Raw genomic sequence first — 13530 nt, forward strand, 5'->3', positions numbered from 1 at the left:
ACTGCGGTCTGCGAGCGTTGGCGTTGGCGCCGCGCACCCATACGTCCGAGCCCCGATGTTCTGTTTTATTACCTTAGCAACAATAATTGCAGCGAAGAGCTTGCAAGATCTCCAGATCAGACGCTATGACAACACATGGCGTCCTTTCGCAATTGGGTTTTCTCACTTCGTATCGTCGTACGAAGATGGCGGCGCAATAGACCATCTGGGACGCGAGCGATGCGAGCTTGGTAATTGGAATCAACGCACCCCGGGACGTTGGAACCACGTCAAGGGTCGGACTTTCAAGGACTCTCGTTGTGACGAACTCTCCGGAAGTCCGATTCGACCTGATCAGAGTCATCAGACCGCTCTCCTGTTCAGACCGGGGTAATTGACCACCCTTGATGCCCTTCGACAGTAGTTCCATCCGTCTTCGACTGTTGCAACATCTCGAGTCTGCTGACCGCCTGCGGTATACCACTGCAACACGGCGTGATGTTGTTTGGGATCCATGGCCGTGTACCAGGTATCGACTAGCCTGAATCCTGCGGTGATCATTTGCAATGATCGATCATTCATGTCAAAGGACGCTAGAGGGGCTGAGCACGGGGGTTTTATTATTATAGCGCTTACCGCTCTCTTTGCCATTCCCGGCGATGCTCCTCGCTCGTCAACGCTTTCTGTGCAGATGATCTAGGCCGACGGTTCTTCCATGCGATCAGTCAACGCTAGAACTACATTTTCGCATGCTCTTCAATACATAGCACATGCCGTATTGGGGTCCTTCGCCTCAAATGCATGTGATCACTACCCGAACGTAGATCTTCAACAAACGACCTTCCGAAGAAGCTTGTCATACAACAGGACCCAAGCCGCCAATTTCCCGGGAGCTACTTACTTGTGATAGATGTGCTGAAGCTTGGCACCACGAATCTGTTTGGTAGAATGGAGTACCATCGATCCGATCAAATACATGTGCTTCGTCCTATTCTGGCGTTTCTACTCCTTCCGTGGAAGTTCTTCCCTAAGCCACAAGCCACACCATACTTTAACAATACCAGCTCGTCTCTCAATGATACGTGGCTGACGGATGTTGAGAGGAATAAGGAGAAACGCGTGAGAGATGCAATACAATGCATCATGTTTCGTACCTTGGTCTGCCAGCATTGACGACGGTATCATCGCGCTCCTCATACGCTTACAGTAGCAAATCCTCCAGCTACATCGTGCAAATTATACTCAATCGCGCTCGACGACGCAGCAACACTCTCATCGATCCTCCTCAAACCTCATTCCACCTCAGCCTGATTCGACGAATCTCGGATCTCCCCTGAATACCCTTGTAGAAACCCATGAATCAGCGAAAGTCCTTCAATCCACAGACCCACTCATCAGGGGCATCAATCTACAAAATTTCTAATGAGCATTAAAAATTATGATCCGCCCGTCGACACATGACGAGAATAACGCACATCCCTAACCAGTGGGTATGGATTGGAGATGCGGAAGGGCGTTACTTACAAGTGGCACTCATAGTAGTCCAACAGCTTCTGCGGACACTTGAGCCGTAAGAGGTCCATCTTGTGCTGAGTCTTCCGGCCGTTGTTCCAGAGTACCAGGCCGTTGAGCTTCTTGGGGTTTTTCTTCGCTTTGACGATCATGGCGCCCTCGGCAGGCTCGTCCTCGATAATTGCGGAGATTTCGGTGATCGCGTCCTCCCAGAGGCCATCCGGTGGTGACCACGCGTCGGTGCCATTGGTAGCGCCCTCTGACTTTCGCCCTCTGCCTTTCTTGGCGGGTGCCGGTGAGTCTTCTTCGGCGGAGGCAGCCCTCTTGCCCTTGCCTTTCGTGGTTGATGTGGATGCCTTCTTAGCGGAGGACTTGCTGGTCGGTTGTGGTGTGCCGCCGACTTGGATGTGATACGCTCGGAGAATTTCGAGAGCGCCGGTACTGTTGTGTATTAGCATTGMACATGATGAGTGTCTGACAATGGCAATGGAAGACGTACAGGTTCTCCTCTGGCTCCCAAGTCTCATCCGCCTCATCGTCGTAGCCTAGCCACTTGATGCGATAGAGGATGCCACCTTTGACTGTCTTGTGATCGAGAATCTTCTCGACCTGGTATTCGTCTTCCTCGCCGGACTCATCGTCGCCTTCCTCGTCCTCGTCTGCGACTGGAGCCGCCTTTGATTTCTTGGCAGGAATCTCGTCAATCATATCGGCGTCGGAGTCCTCGATGTCGGACACGGCAGCTATTGACGCGTTAACCTGGTCCAATGCGCGTGAGTGATGCGACGCGATGGGACTTACGAGGCATTGTGGCTTTAGGGCGTTTCTTGATAATTGGCACGAGTTTTCTGACGGTTGGTGAAGATTTCGCGACGCGTTTCTTTTGGCGTCCGCTGTTTTAGCCGATTAGTTTGAGCGTGAAGTAGGAACCGTGAATTGTGAAGGCGGAGACGCGGAGGAGGTGAGCTTCGACGAAAAAGTGGTCCGTGCACGCTCAAAAAGTTGAAGCAGCAGGCGGGAGAGAGAGGGAAGCACATCAGGAAGTGGGCGTGCAGAACATCACCAGAAGAGCACCAAACACGCCGCGTCACCAATACTCACAACACCTTCTTGGCCCGCTTGCTGGTACTCTTGTTGCCCATTTCTGTTTGGACTTGATTGATTGTTTGGTGAAGGAGTAGTAACAGCAGACGGTGGATTGTGAAAGGAACCACGTTTGTTGTCGAAGGTGAAGAAGAAGAAGAAAGAGGCGTGTTGTTGCAAGAAGAGAAGTGGTGGTAAACTGCTGCGGCAGGTGCGAGATACAAGGCAACAATGGCAGGCCAACCGATGAGTGAGTGCTTGCATATGACTGTCATCTGATGGATGGCAGCAGGAACTGCAATGACTGATTGCACGGAAGTGATGCTGACTGACTTCACTCCATAGACATCGACCTCAGCAACGCGCAAATCACACAGGACGAGTCCGGCCGCCCATTCATCATCGTACGCGATCAAGGCCGCAAGAAGCGCAGTCATGGCACCGAGGCCGTCAAATYCCACATCCAGGCCGCCCGCGCCGTCTCTTCCATCGTCAAGACTTCGCTGGGTCCTCGCGGTCTCGACAAGATCCTCATTTCGCCCGACGGAGACATTACCGTGACAAACGATGGCGCTACCATTCTCGGACAAATGGAGATTAGCAACCACATCGCTAAGCTGCTCGTCTCCCTCTCGCAGTCACAGGATGCTGAGATTGGTGACGGTACTACTGGTGTTGTCGTCCTGGCCGGCGCTCTTCTGGAGCAGGCCTCGGAGCTCATCGACAAGGGCATCCACCCCATCCGGATAGCAGACGGCTACGATGCGGCATGTGAGGTTGCCGTGGCTGAACTCGACACCATCTCCGACACTATCTCCTTCACCAAGGAGTCTAACGAGAACCTGTTCAAGGTTGCCAAGACTTCCCTCGGCAGCAAGATCGTCTCCAAAGCTCACGACCAATTCGCTCAAATCGCCGTGGATGCCGTACTCTCCGTTGCCGACCTCGAGCGAAAAGACGTCGACTTTGRGCTGATCAAGGTGGATGGCAAAGTTGGCGGGTCCCTCGAGGACACCCTCCTTGTCAAGGGTGTGATTGTCGACAAGGACTTCTCTCACCCCCAGATGCCCAACGAGGTTCGGGATGCCAAGCTCGCCATCCTTACCTGTGCATTCGAGCCTCCAAAGCCAAAGACCAAGCACAAGCTCGACATCACCTCCGTCTCTGAGTTCAAGGAGCTCCAAAAGTACGAGCAGGCCAAATTCGCCGAGATGATCCAGCAGATCAAGGACACTGGCGCAAATGTGGTCATCTGCCAGTGGGGATTCGACGACGAAGCCAACCACCTCCTCCTCACCAACGAGCTGCCTGCCGTCCGTTGGGTCGGCGGTCCCGAGATCGAACTCATCGCCATTGCCACCAATGGCCGCATCGTGCCTCGCTTCGAGGATCTGAGTGCGGCGAAGCTCGGTCACGCTGGTGTGGTGCGCGAAATGTCATTCGGCACGACGCGAGAGAAAATGTTGGTCATTGAGGAGTGCGCCAACTCCCGMGCAGTAACATGCTTCATCCGTGGCAGCAACAAGATGATCATCGATGAGGCCAAGCGCTCTCTTCACGATGCGCTCTGTGTTGTACGAAACCTGGTGAAAGACAACCGAATCGTCTACGGAGGTGGCTCAGCAGAGATTGCATGTTCGCTCGCTGTTGAAAAGGCCGCACTGAAGACGAGCGGATTGGAACAGTACAGCATGCGTGCATTCGCGGATGCGCTAGATGCCGTGCCTATGGCACTCGCCGAGAACTCCGGTCTGAGCCCTATCGAGACTCTATCAGAACTGAAGGCGAGACAGGGCAAGGGCGAGGGGGTGGGTAGACTCGGCGTGGACTGCATGCAGACCGGCAGTAATGACATGAAGAAGCACTTTRTGATCGACCCACTCATCAGCAAGAGACAGCAGCTGCTGTTGGCCACGCAGCTGTGCCGGATGGTGTTGAAAGTCAACAACGTGATTGTCGCAGGTGGAGAGGAAGATTATTGAAGGGAACGCAGACAATGCGCTGGAATTGCATGGCAAGAAAATGATAGATGATTGTGAGGACTTGCCTGGCGAAGCCGTCCCTCGTGGAACTGTTAGACTCATGCATAGCGATGGCTAAGAATTACACTGAGGATTGAAGGGTTGGACGGTGATGTGGACTGAACTTCCTACTTTGCGAAGCAGTACTTAAAAGTGCAAGTAGAGGTATGTACGACATACGAATATGCTAGACTCCTCTACTAATGCCCCGCATGATCTTCGCGGGTGTCTTTCCAAGGCACGCGACCTCACTCACAAGCAAAGCGGCAAGTCGGCACCTTCTAGTTGCCATGCAGGTGACGGCAACAATGTGAGCGAATCAACTCGAGAAACAGAAAATCTGCTAGCTCTAACAAGATAGGCCAACCTTTCCGTGGTCGCAATCATTTTCTTTTCCTACGCCCGCTTCTTCTTTCCGCCCGTCCAGAAACAGCACAATCTCTCATTGTTCCTGAGACCTCTCTTCGCTTCTCCAGATTAAACAAGCACCGGAGCTCCGCCAACCAAACAACCCCACTGCCGATCTTCGCCTCGCATCGCCACGTGAGTAACAGAACCCAAAAGCTGGGAGAAATCAGTTTCGGTACCTGAATGTGGAAAACCACGAATCATGAAAGTCCCAGGCCGGACTCCGCACATTCTTCTGCTGGGGATGTAGACAGCACCGCGACAACTCTACGACACAGCCTTGATGCTCTTTCATCCCCAAAAGGAGACATTGAATTGAAGAACATTGACGAGTTGCGAGATCGAAGAAAAGAAAAAAGAGATAGTATTTCTTCCTCGATTGCTTCATTTGAAGATGATGAATCTGAAAGGGAGAGTGCCCATCTCCTCTCCCACGCAACATCCACAATCCTAAACAATTCCCCGCAAGCCGCCAACACAATCCCATCAGACGATGCAGAACCTCCACATCCTCCAGAGCGGCAACAAGTTTCTTGGTCATCGCTTCCCAAGAAGTCTCAATTGGCCATCTTAACGCTCGCCCGACTCTCCGAGCCTTTGACGCAGACGAGTCTGCAAGCATACATGTATTACCAGTTGAAATCCTTTCCCGGAGATCCGTCCGATAGTACAGTTGCCCGTCAAGCAGGTATACTAGCAGCCGCATTCACCGGAGCACAATTCTGCACTGCAATCATGTGGGGACGATTGGCAGATTGGGAAGGTATGGGGCGCAAACGTGTCATATTGATCGGTCTCTTGGGATCGATGGTAGGTAGTCTTGGATTCGGCTTCTCCAGAAGTTTTGCGGAGGCCGTCTTTTGGAGGTTTGTCGGTGGGGTGTTGAATGGGAATATCGGGGTGATGAGGACTTTGATCTCGGAGATTGTCAAGGAGAAGAAGTTTCAGAGTAGGGCTTTCCTGTTGATGCCTATGACTTTCAACATTGGAGTTATAGTCGGTCCGCTACTTGGCGGTCTGTTGGCTGATCCGGCGGGGAGCTATCCGGGTATCTTTGGACCCGGTGGAACCGTTGGAGGGAAGAATGGAGTTCGGTTCTTCGTGGAGTGGCCGTATGCATTGCCAAATTTGGTAAATGCCGTCTTCTTACTGAGCAGTGCACTGGCTGTACTTTTTGGACTGGAGGAGACTCTGGACCTGGCCAGAAATAGGGTCGACTATGGACTACGATTCTCGAGATGGGTCGGAAAGATTGTTTTCAGAAGGAAGCCCGCAAGCGGAGAGTACAGTTCTGTCGCCGAGCGGGACTTTGCTGGAACAGACGACATTGAACTCGATTCCGCAAATCACGACGTCCCTAAAGCGAGAAGAAAACTGGCCTTTGGTCAAATTTGGACGCGGAACGTACTCTTCACCCTCCTTTCACATGGTCTACTGGCCATGCATGTCGGGACATTCAGCAATCTCTGGTTTATCTTTCTGTCAACACCCCGGTACTCGTCAACCAACAACACCAAAACTCTCCACCTTCCCAAAAACTACAAACCCCACGCACCGTTCACCTTCACAGGCGGCCTGGCTCTTCCACCTCCCGCCATCGGAGCCGCACTCGCCATTCTTGGTGTCATAGGCATCAGTCTCCAACTCCTCCTCTATCCCCGCCTCTCATTCCGTCTCGGAACAATCACATCCTATCGCACCTCCCTCCTCCTCTTCCCAATCTCCTACCTACTAGTCCCCTTCCTCGCAGTCGTCCCTTCGACGACCTCCGCTCCCGCACAAGCTTCTGGGTTCCTCGTCTGGGCAGCCATAACTCTCGTCCTATGCATTCAAGTTCTCGGAAGAACATTTGCCTTACCAAGCACGGCGATTCTGGTCAATAATAGCTCGCCACATCCGRGCGTGCTGGGCACCATTCATGGAATCGCGCAGAGTGTGAGTTCTGCTACGAGGACTATAGGGCCTGTGCTGGGGGCGTGGTTGTATGGTATGGGGCTGGAGAGGGGAGTGGTGGGGACTGCATGGTGGTGTATGAGTGCTGTTGCGGTGGTTGGAGCTGTGGCTGCGAGGTGGGTGTGGGAAGGGGATGGACATGAGATTTGGTTGGAGGGAGAGAGAGAGGAGGAACAAGGGAGGAAACAATAGTGTAGAAAAGGATTGCTTTCAGAGGGTTGATTGACTTGCATGGACGAGCGGGTTGCATACTAGATCTCCGCTTTACGATTTCATGAGTGAATGAAGTAGCAGGTAGCAGTTATACGCAGAATGGTGTACTGTAGAACCTCGACAGCTATAAATGAGAAGATGACATGACAGGCGACTGGGAAGCTTCGGATCAAGATCAAGGAGAGAGGAAGAAGAAGGGGCCTGACCCTCCGGGGCTCGGACCGAAACCGAGCATTGTTTACATTGCGCGAGTCGCTTGACAACATAGAATCACATCTACCAAAGACCAATATGCCGCCGACGCGGCATCCTACCAAACAGATTCCAGCACCCAGCATACCCTCAGCGAAACAGACTTTCAATTTCCCGAGTAGCTGTCATTTGATCATCACCACTCCCAGACACGTTTTCGCATGGGACAAATCCGGCGTCCACTCTCTGTTTCGCAGCCGGAGAAGTAGCATTGTTGCCGCGCGAGAGGCAAAAGATGGCTCCGGAGTCTTGGCAATCGCGGGTCGAGATGTTGTCGTGCTGCACGATACGAAGCGAGGCAAAGATGAAAGCTGGGGATTGAACGCCGATCAAGAAGAAGTTCGCCATTTGGAGTATGCTCCGGATGCCAAGTCCTTGTTCCTGACGACGACCTCTGATGGCACGATCCAGCGATATGACACGGGAAGTGCGAGATTGCTGGATCCCGTGGAGACACTGAAGACCGCTCCCGTGGCTCTGGCCGTTTCTTCCACTGGCCACCTGCTTCTTTCAGCGTCCCACGATCCTCCAGTGGTTCACATCAGGAACCTTGCCCACAATACTGTTTCTTTCACATTGCATCCCAATGCGTCCACGGCACCGGTCTCTTGTGCTGTATTCCACCCCGAGAGACCGAACGTCTTCCTCCTTGCCTTCCGAGATGGGACAGTGGCGGCATACGACGCCACTAAAATGCCCAAGAGAGATCCTGATCAATCGAGTGCAAAGGATGGCGAGATCTCACACATCAAGGACTTGCATCGAGTTGTGGTCACCGGAGATGCATCGCTCAACAAATCAACGTTGGCAGCTCCAATAGCAGGTGTGGCGTTCCTACCGGGTTACAAAACTCGAGCCGTCACCGCTGGTCGCGATGGCAAGTGCAAAATCATCGACTTTGCAAGCAAAGGCGCCGTGTTAAGAAGTTGGCATGTCAAAGCTCCCTTGACATCCATCTCTGTTATTCCACTCAAACCTGATAGTGGACGATCTGCAGCTGGAAGTCGGCGTAGCCAAGCATCTAGCACGCATACCATCGGAGGACCAACAACCACAGACAGCCTCATTGCTCTAGGTCGCGTCGACGGAAAAGTTCACATCTATGATACAGTCGGCTTACTCCTAGCTCAGAGAGCTGTCAGCGCACAGGAAGAGAAGATCATCTCTGTGGAATGGGTCAAAGGACCTACTCCACGCGCCATTGATCTTGGAGGCGTCGAGAGGCACTTCAGCGACTCAGCCTCCATGTCGCTGAGATCTCCCGGAACCTCCAAAGTAAAGGCATCTCCTAAATCACGCGGGATCCAGAATGCCACACGACCGGTGCCTGTATCCGTCAGCCCAAAAGGCACGWCTGTGCCGCCAGAATTTCCCCAAGAATCAGCCACCACTCCACTACCGATGCGAAAGTTCACACTTCACCCAGACGAGATGGACGATGCAGAGGCTAGCACCGTCCGCTACACCCCATCTCCAAAAAGAGCTGCACCAGTCATCCCCGCAGTGGCTGTTTATAGCGACCTGTTCTCTCCCGTCAAACCCCATTCAAACGCGGCCAAAGCATCGGCGAAGAAACGCGTCCTGAGCCCTGGAAGAAATCGACCGCGCTTGTCGAGTCAGACCTTCATCAGAGAACCAGAATCGCAGGCAGGAACGTTTGTTGCAACAGATGAGGGAGAGACGCATTGTCACGTTCATCAGACTATCGATAGCCATGCTACAAGCTCCGACTCAACTGCAAAGCGTAAGCAGAGGAGGCCGCCAAATCATGCAATATCTTCGCAGCATACAAGTCTGGCAGTATCACCTGGGTCCATAAGACGCAATTCATTCGCACCGCCCGCTCTACGAATTGGAGACGGAACAGCAAGTCGAACTAGCACCATCGTGCAGCCTGCGAACTTCAATGCGAAGCTACTTTCGGACCTTCGGAAGCTGAATGGGAGCAATGTCACGTCTCAGCACGGCCATGGAACCCTTTCCGCTTACACTGGTCCGCAACATACCCGGCCGTTTGTCGATCGTTCACTCCCGGTGTCGAAACCAAGCTGTTCTCAAAAGGAGAATGTGCATGCGAAAAATCGTTCGGTTCATTTGAGCAACTCCGAGACGTGGCCGATTGATTCTGCTGCATCCTCGGTCATCGGCGCAGCAGACGACATATGGCTGACATCCGATGCTGAGGACGATGCACATCATCGGCCAAAGCGTGGGAGAGAGCGGCAGCCAAGACCATCAGCAAGGCAGTCAACCAAAGCGAACGGTGGTCATCTTGAGACTGTCCGCACCAGCAAAATCGTGCATGCTCTGCTACAGGATCCGGACCATGCACGGCAAACAGATGGTACGACTGAAGAAGAGATGTTCTCGGCAGAGACACACATATCGCCAGTAGCCGTGTTCTCGCCCGCTTCCGATGATCTGCGCGAGCTTTTTCCTAGAACTTCCTCCCTCYCACCCCATAGACATCCAGATTCGAGGATCAGAAACATCGAACCTCCTGATCGCAAAGGCCTTGGTCTGACCGCAATTGCACTAAACGAGGCTCTAGGCCGACCTCCAAAAAGTCCATGGGCACGCGCCAAAGCTGGCAGGCGTGTACCGAGTCCGCGTAAGGTGCTGCAGGTAGCTCGCCAACATCCATCAGGAACCGACTTGAAACCCCGACGAGTTGTAGCATTCGACGGGCTGGCTCAAAGTCCCTCATATCGATGTCTGATCTGTCCACAAACTACTGCGAGAGTCCAGGCTCTGGAAGGCGAGGTAGCGATGATGAAAGGAGAGATATTGGCAATGAAGGCGTTGCTGAGGAAGAATGGGCTTCCGTTCCCTACTTGCTTGCGTTAGAAGCGTCGGGAACGGGCTGAGGTGTGAGGAATATTGAATGTTTTCAACGTTGTTGATATTGTTACACTTGCGAGCCTTGAGCGTGGCGTTGGTCATAGGATATCTCGAAACGAAAGACACGAATACCATGCATATTTCCGCCTCAAATCCCTGTCTTGGCTCGAGGTACTTTTCAATTCTCGACATTCTCTTTGCCATGCACAGCCTGCTTCTCCGCATCCACCTCCTCAGCAAAATCAATCGATTGTGCACGTTTGTGTCCCGCCGCCAGACTCGCCGCTTGCGGATTCACAGAAGAATTTCTCCGAACTTGCATCTCTTCTCTTTCGATGTACTCCAATGGACGCTTGGAATTCGTGGCGACTTTATCTCTGCACACGATGATCTTTTTGCCGGCTGGAGAGGCAAAGTATCGATCGAGATCTTCCAGGGTGCGACCTGCAGTTTCTGGGTAGAAGAGGTAGACAATAGGGACCTATAGTAACTCAGATTACCTAATATTCGAATGAATTCAGGGGTTAGGGGGGGATAGGGACTCACGAAGCTGAAGTTGAAGACCATCCATACGATATAGAACTGCCATCCAAGATTCGCAATCCCGATTGGAGTCACTTCGACCACCATGAAGTTGAATATCCAATTCGTTGCGGTTCCTAGTGCAGCTCCTTTGTTCCTCATAGCGAGACCGTTAATTTCACTAGGATATAGCCAAGGGACACCCTGGAATCCAATCCCAAAGAATCTGGGACAGCAAGGGTTAGCAGTTTTGCAAACTATATACACATTAGGATTGAAAGCTTACACGTAGTATAGGAAGAAGAACGCCACGGAGGCACTTGCGAATTTGTCCGCGGAAGGTCTGGTAGGATTATCGGCGAGGGCGAGCAGAATCGTGATCATTAGGTAGCAGAAACATTGGCCTGCAGCGGCGTACATGAGCATTTTTCGACGACCCCATCGCTCGACGTTGGGAATTCCGATGAGGGAGAATAGGAGGTATGAGACGCTGTTGCAGGCTGCGAGGAGACGGGCCATGGATTCGCCGAAACCGACGGATTCGATGAGGACTGTTGGGAGGTAATAGGAGGTTACGTTTATGCCTGAGAGATTTCAGTTAGTCGATGCGACCACTGCATGTTTCAATGCCGATCTATTTTTCAGACAGGTAGTCATACCAGAAAGTTGTTGCATGGCCTGTGCTCCCATCCCCAAGAAAACCCTGCGAAGTGTCGCCGTTCCTTGCCCATCTGTCTTCTTTCCCATTATCAAGTCTCGAATGCGGACCGAGTGCTCTCTCTCATAGGCAGTGGAGAATTTGATCTCACTCAGCTCCGTCTGAACATACGGGTCTTCGATCGAGGTGCCTTCGATATCCGCCAGAATAAGCTCGGCTTCTTCGATGCGGTGCTTCTGAACCAACCATCTGGGCGATTCCGGTAGCCAAGGGACGGTACAGTAGAGGATCGCGATGAAGATGAACTGCAATGCCAACGGGATTCGCCAAGCCACGGCTCCAGGCAAGAAACTGAATCCGTAGGTAACCCAGTTGGATAGACTGAAGCCTGCGATATTCAGGATGAGCTCAATAACAATGAGCTTGCCTCTCCAGGCCATCTTGGAGGTTTCAGATTGCCATACGGGAGCCGTTGATGTCTGTACTACAAGTCAGCATGTACATAAAATACTCAGTGGAAGATCGTCACTTACATTCAGACCGTTCCCGATGCCGCCAATAATGCCTAGAGGGCCAAGTCAATTAGCCAAGATTGGCGTGAAGAGCTTGATCGTCGATTCAAACTTACGTCCGACGATCATATGAGGAACTCCATAGGCGGTGATTTGCAGAATGGCGCCGATGCTCATAATTGTGGTGCCTAGAAGAATGGTCTTTTTGCGTCCGATTATGTCTAGAAACGATCAGCATAATGCCTTTTCTTCAGAGCGTCGATGTATGTACCTCCAAGAAAGTACGCCGAGATTGCCCCAAAGAAACATCCGATGTCATAGATGGCTGTGACAGTGCCCTGGAGTGATTTATTGTCCTGGATGCCCAATTGTTGCAGAAAGTCCTGGGTGCTGGAAGCCAAATCCAACACATTAGCTGCTGCTTATGCATGAGGATATGAGGATTGTTCGCTAGCATGTTGTTGAGACGATTACATCAATCTACAACTCAAGCGCTTCCCAATCAAAGAAGCATAATCTTAGGTGGGGAGGTCGACCAGATCTGCGCTAGACTCGAGGCTGTCGAAGTGAATGCGTCGAAGTGAATGCGTCGAAGTGAATGCGCCGAAGTGAATGCATCGAAGTGAATGCGTCAAAGTGAATGCTCTGACGCTATGGTTGACTTACACAATGACACCGCCAAAGACACCCTGCAACACGTTAACATTCATCTCAATCAACAGCATCCTCGAGTCTCGAATACCTGGTCATAGCCGAACAAAGTCATGTCCGTGCCGCAGGCCACGGTCATCCAAAATGTCAACCACCCTCCACGTAACCCGAAATATCGATCTTTCATTCCAAACATCTTCGCAGACAATACTCATTAACAAGCTCTTGCAAAGTAACAAAGCACGAAAGACTTACGAACCATTAAATAATAATAAGAGAACCAACATGCATGACACCCCATGCAACCCCACAARATGGGCCGCTACGGCATGCAGTGCCTTGTTGCATACGAACCTACTGTAGCCCATCTCAAGCGACGCCTTGTATGCAAGTTATGGGTCACGGGTCGCTGTCGTGCCATAGTCGGACCATGGCAACCATGGCAGGCAGCTCCAATCGTCATGCACACCCACAGCCTCAGACGTGCATCGGACTGGAGTGCGAAGAGGTCTAGAATACCATCCATGGCCAAGATCGCCGCCGATTCCACGAGAAACAGCGCGCGATGGCCATCGGGGTCGCTGCAGGCTACCCATCGAACGCACAGTCCCGCTCTCCGCGGCTTTCGAAAGACACCGGGCATTTTGTGCGCGGGGTTGATGCATACAATCGGTGGTTTCAGTCATTTCGTAGTCGGTGCTGTCTCGGTGCCATTCTTTAAAGTACCTTGTATACCAATCGTCATTGGTGTAGCACAGACCTACTCCTGCTCTAAGCCCTCCCTTTGTTAGTACGTCAACGTCGCTACATCTTACATACACTTGACCTGCGGTCACTCAAGTTTTGGGATCAAGTTGGCGATTGCAGCTCCAGCTACGGTGGTGGAATCGCATCAGATTGAATGGCCGACATAGATATTGACCGT

The 13530-nt window shown here is 52.2% G+C and overlaps 6 protein-coding genes; 4 read left to right on the top strand and 2 right to left on the bottom strand.

The window, feature by feature from the left end:
* Positions 1 to 1382: 1382 nt before the first annotated feature.
* Positions 1383 to 2633, bottom strand: RCC_06285 (uncharacterized protein; the record flags this gene model as incomplete). XM_023771546.1 has 5 exons in its annotated part: positions 1383 to 1398; positions 1504 to 1932; positions 1991 to 2234; positions 2293 to 2384; positions 2593 to 2633. The coding sequence occupies 5 exons, from the start codon at positions 2631 to 2633 to the stop codon at positions 1383 to 1385; spliced, it is 822 nt and encodes a 273-aa protein (XP_023627314.1).
* Positions 2634 to 2805: 172 nt separating this feature from the next.
* Positions 2806 to 4556, top strand: RCC_06286 (probable t-complex-type molecular chaperone, epsilon subunit; the record flags this gene model as incomplete). XM_023771547.1 has 2 exons in its annotated part: positions 2806 to 2824; positions 2920 to 4556. The coding sequence occupies 2 exons, from the start codon at positions 2806 to 2808 to the stop codon at positions 4554 to 4556; spliced, it is 1656 nt and encodes a 551-aa protein (XP_023627315.1).
* Positions 4557 to 4779: 223 nt separating this feature from the next.
* On the top strand, positions 4780 to 5076 carry RCC_06287 (uncharacterized protein; the record flags this gene model as incomplete). XM_023771548.1 has 2 exons in its annotated part: positions 4780 to 4905; positions 4957 to 5076. The coding sequence occupies 2 exons, from the start codon at positions 4780 to 4782 to the stop codon at positions 5074 to 5076; spliced, it is 246 nt and encodes an 81-aa protein (XP_023627316.1).
* A 110-nt stretch (positions 5077 to 5186) lies between these two features.
* RCC_06288 (related to E.coli tetracycline resistance protein TCR1) lies at positions 5187 to 7148 on the top strand (the record flags this gene model as incomplete). Its single annotated transcript, XM_023771549.1, has 1 exon — positions 5187 to 7148. The coding sequence occupies one exon, from the start codon at positions 5187 to 5189 to the stop codon at positions 7146 to 7148; it is 1962 nt and encodes a 653-aa protein (XP_023627317.1).
* A 312-nt stretch (positions 7149 to 7460) lies between these two features.
* On the top strand, positions 7461 to 10268 carry RCC_06289 (uncharacterized protein; the record flags this gene model as incomplete). The annotated part of the gene is made up of 1 exon (XM_023771550.1): positions 7461 to 10268. The coding sequence occupies one exon, from the start codon at positions 7461 to 7463 to the stop codon at positions 10266 to 10268; it is 2808 nt and encodes a 935-aa protein (XP_023627318.1).
* A 172-nt stretch (positions 10269 to 10440) lies between these two features.
* RCC_06290 (probable sugar transporter STL1) lies at positions 10441 to 12801 on the bottom strand (the record flags this gene model as incomplete). XM_023771551.1 has 9 exons in its annotated part: positions 10441 to 10743; positions 10809 to 11010; positions 11071 to 11368; positions 11444 to 11921; positions 11976 to 12007; positions 12071 to 12175; positions 12226 to 12344; positions 12621 to 12643; positions 12697 to 12801. The coding sequence occupies 9 exons, from the start codon at positions 12799 to 12801 to the stop codon at positions 10441 to 10443; spliced, it is 1665 nt and encodes a 554-aa protein (XP_023627319.1).
* Between the last annotated feature and the right edge of the window lie 729 nt (positions 12802 to 13530).

The sequence above is a fragment of the Ramularia collo-cygni genome (assembly GCF_900074925.1).
Source record: "Ramularia collo-cygni strain URUG2 genome assembly, contig: RCC_scaffold09, whole genome shotgun sequence".
In the NCBI taxonomy this organism is placed as follows: Eukaryota; Fungi; Ascomycota; class Dothideomycetes; order Mycosphaerellales; family Mycosphaerellaceae; genus Ramularia; species Ramularia collo-cygni.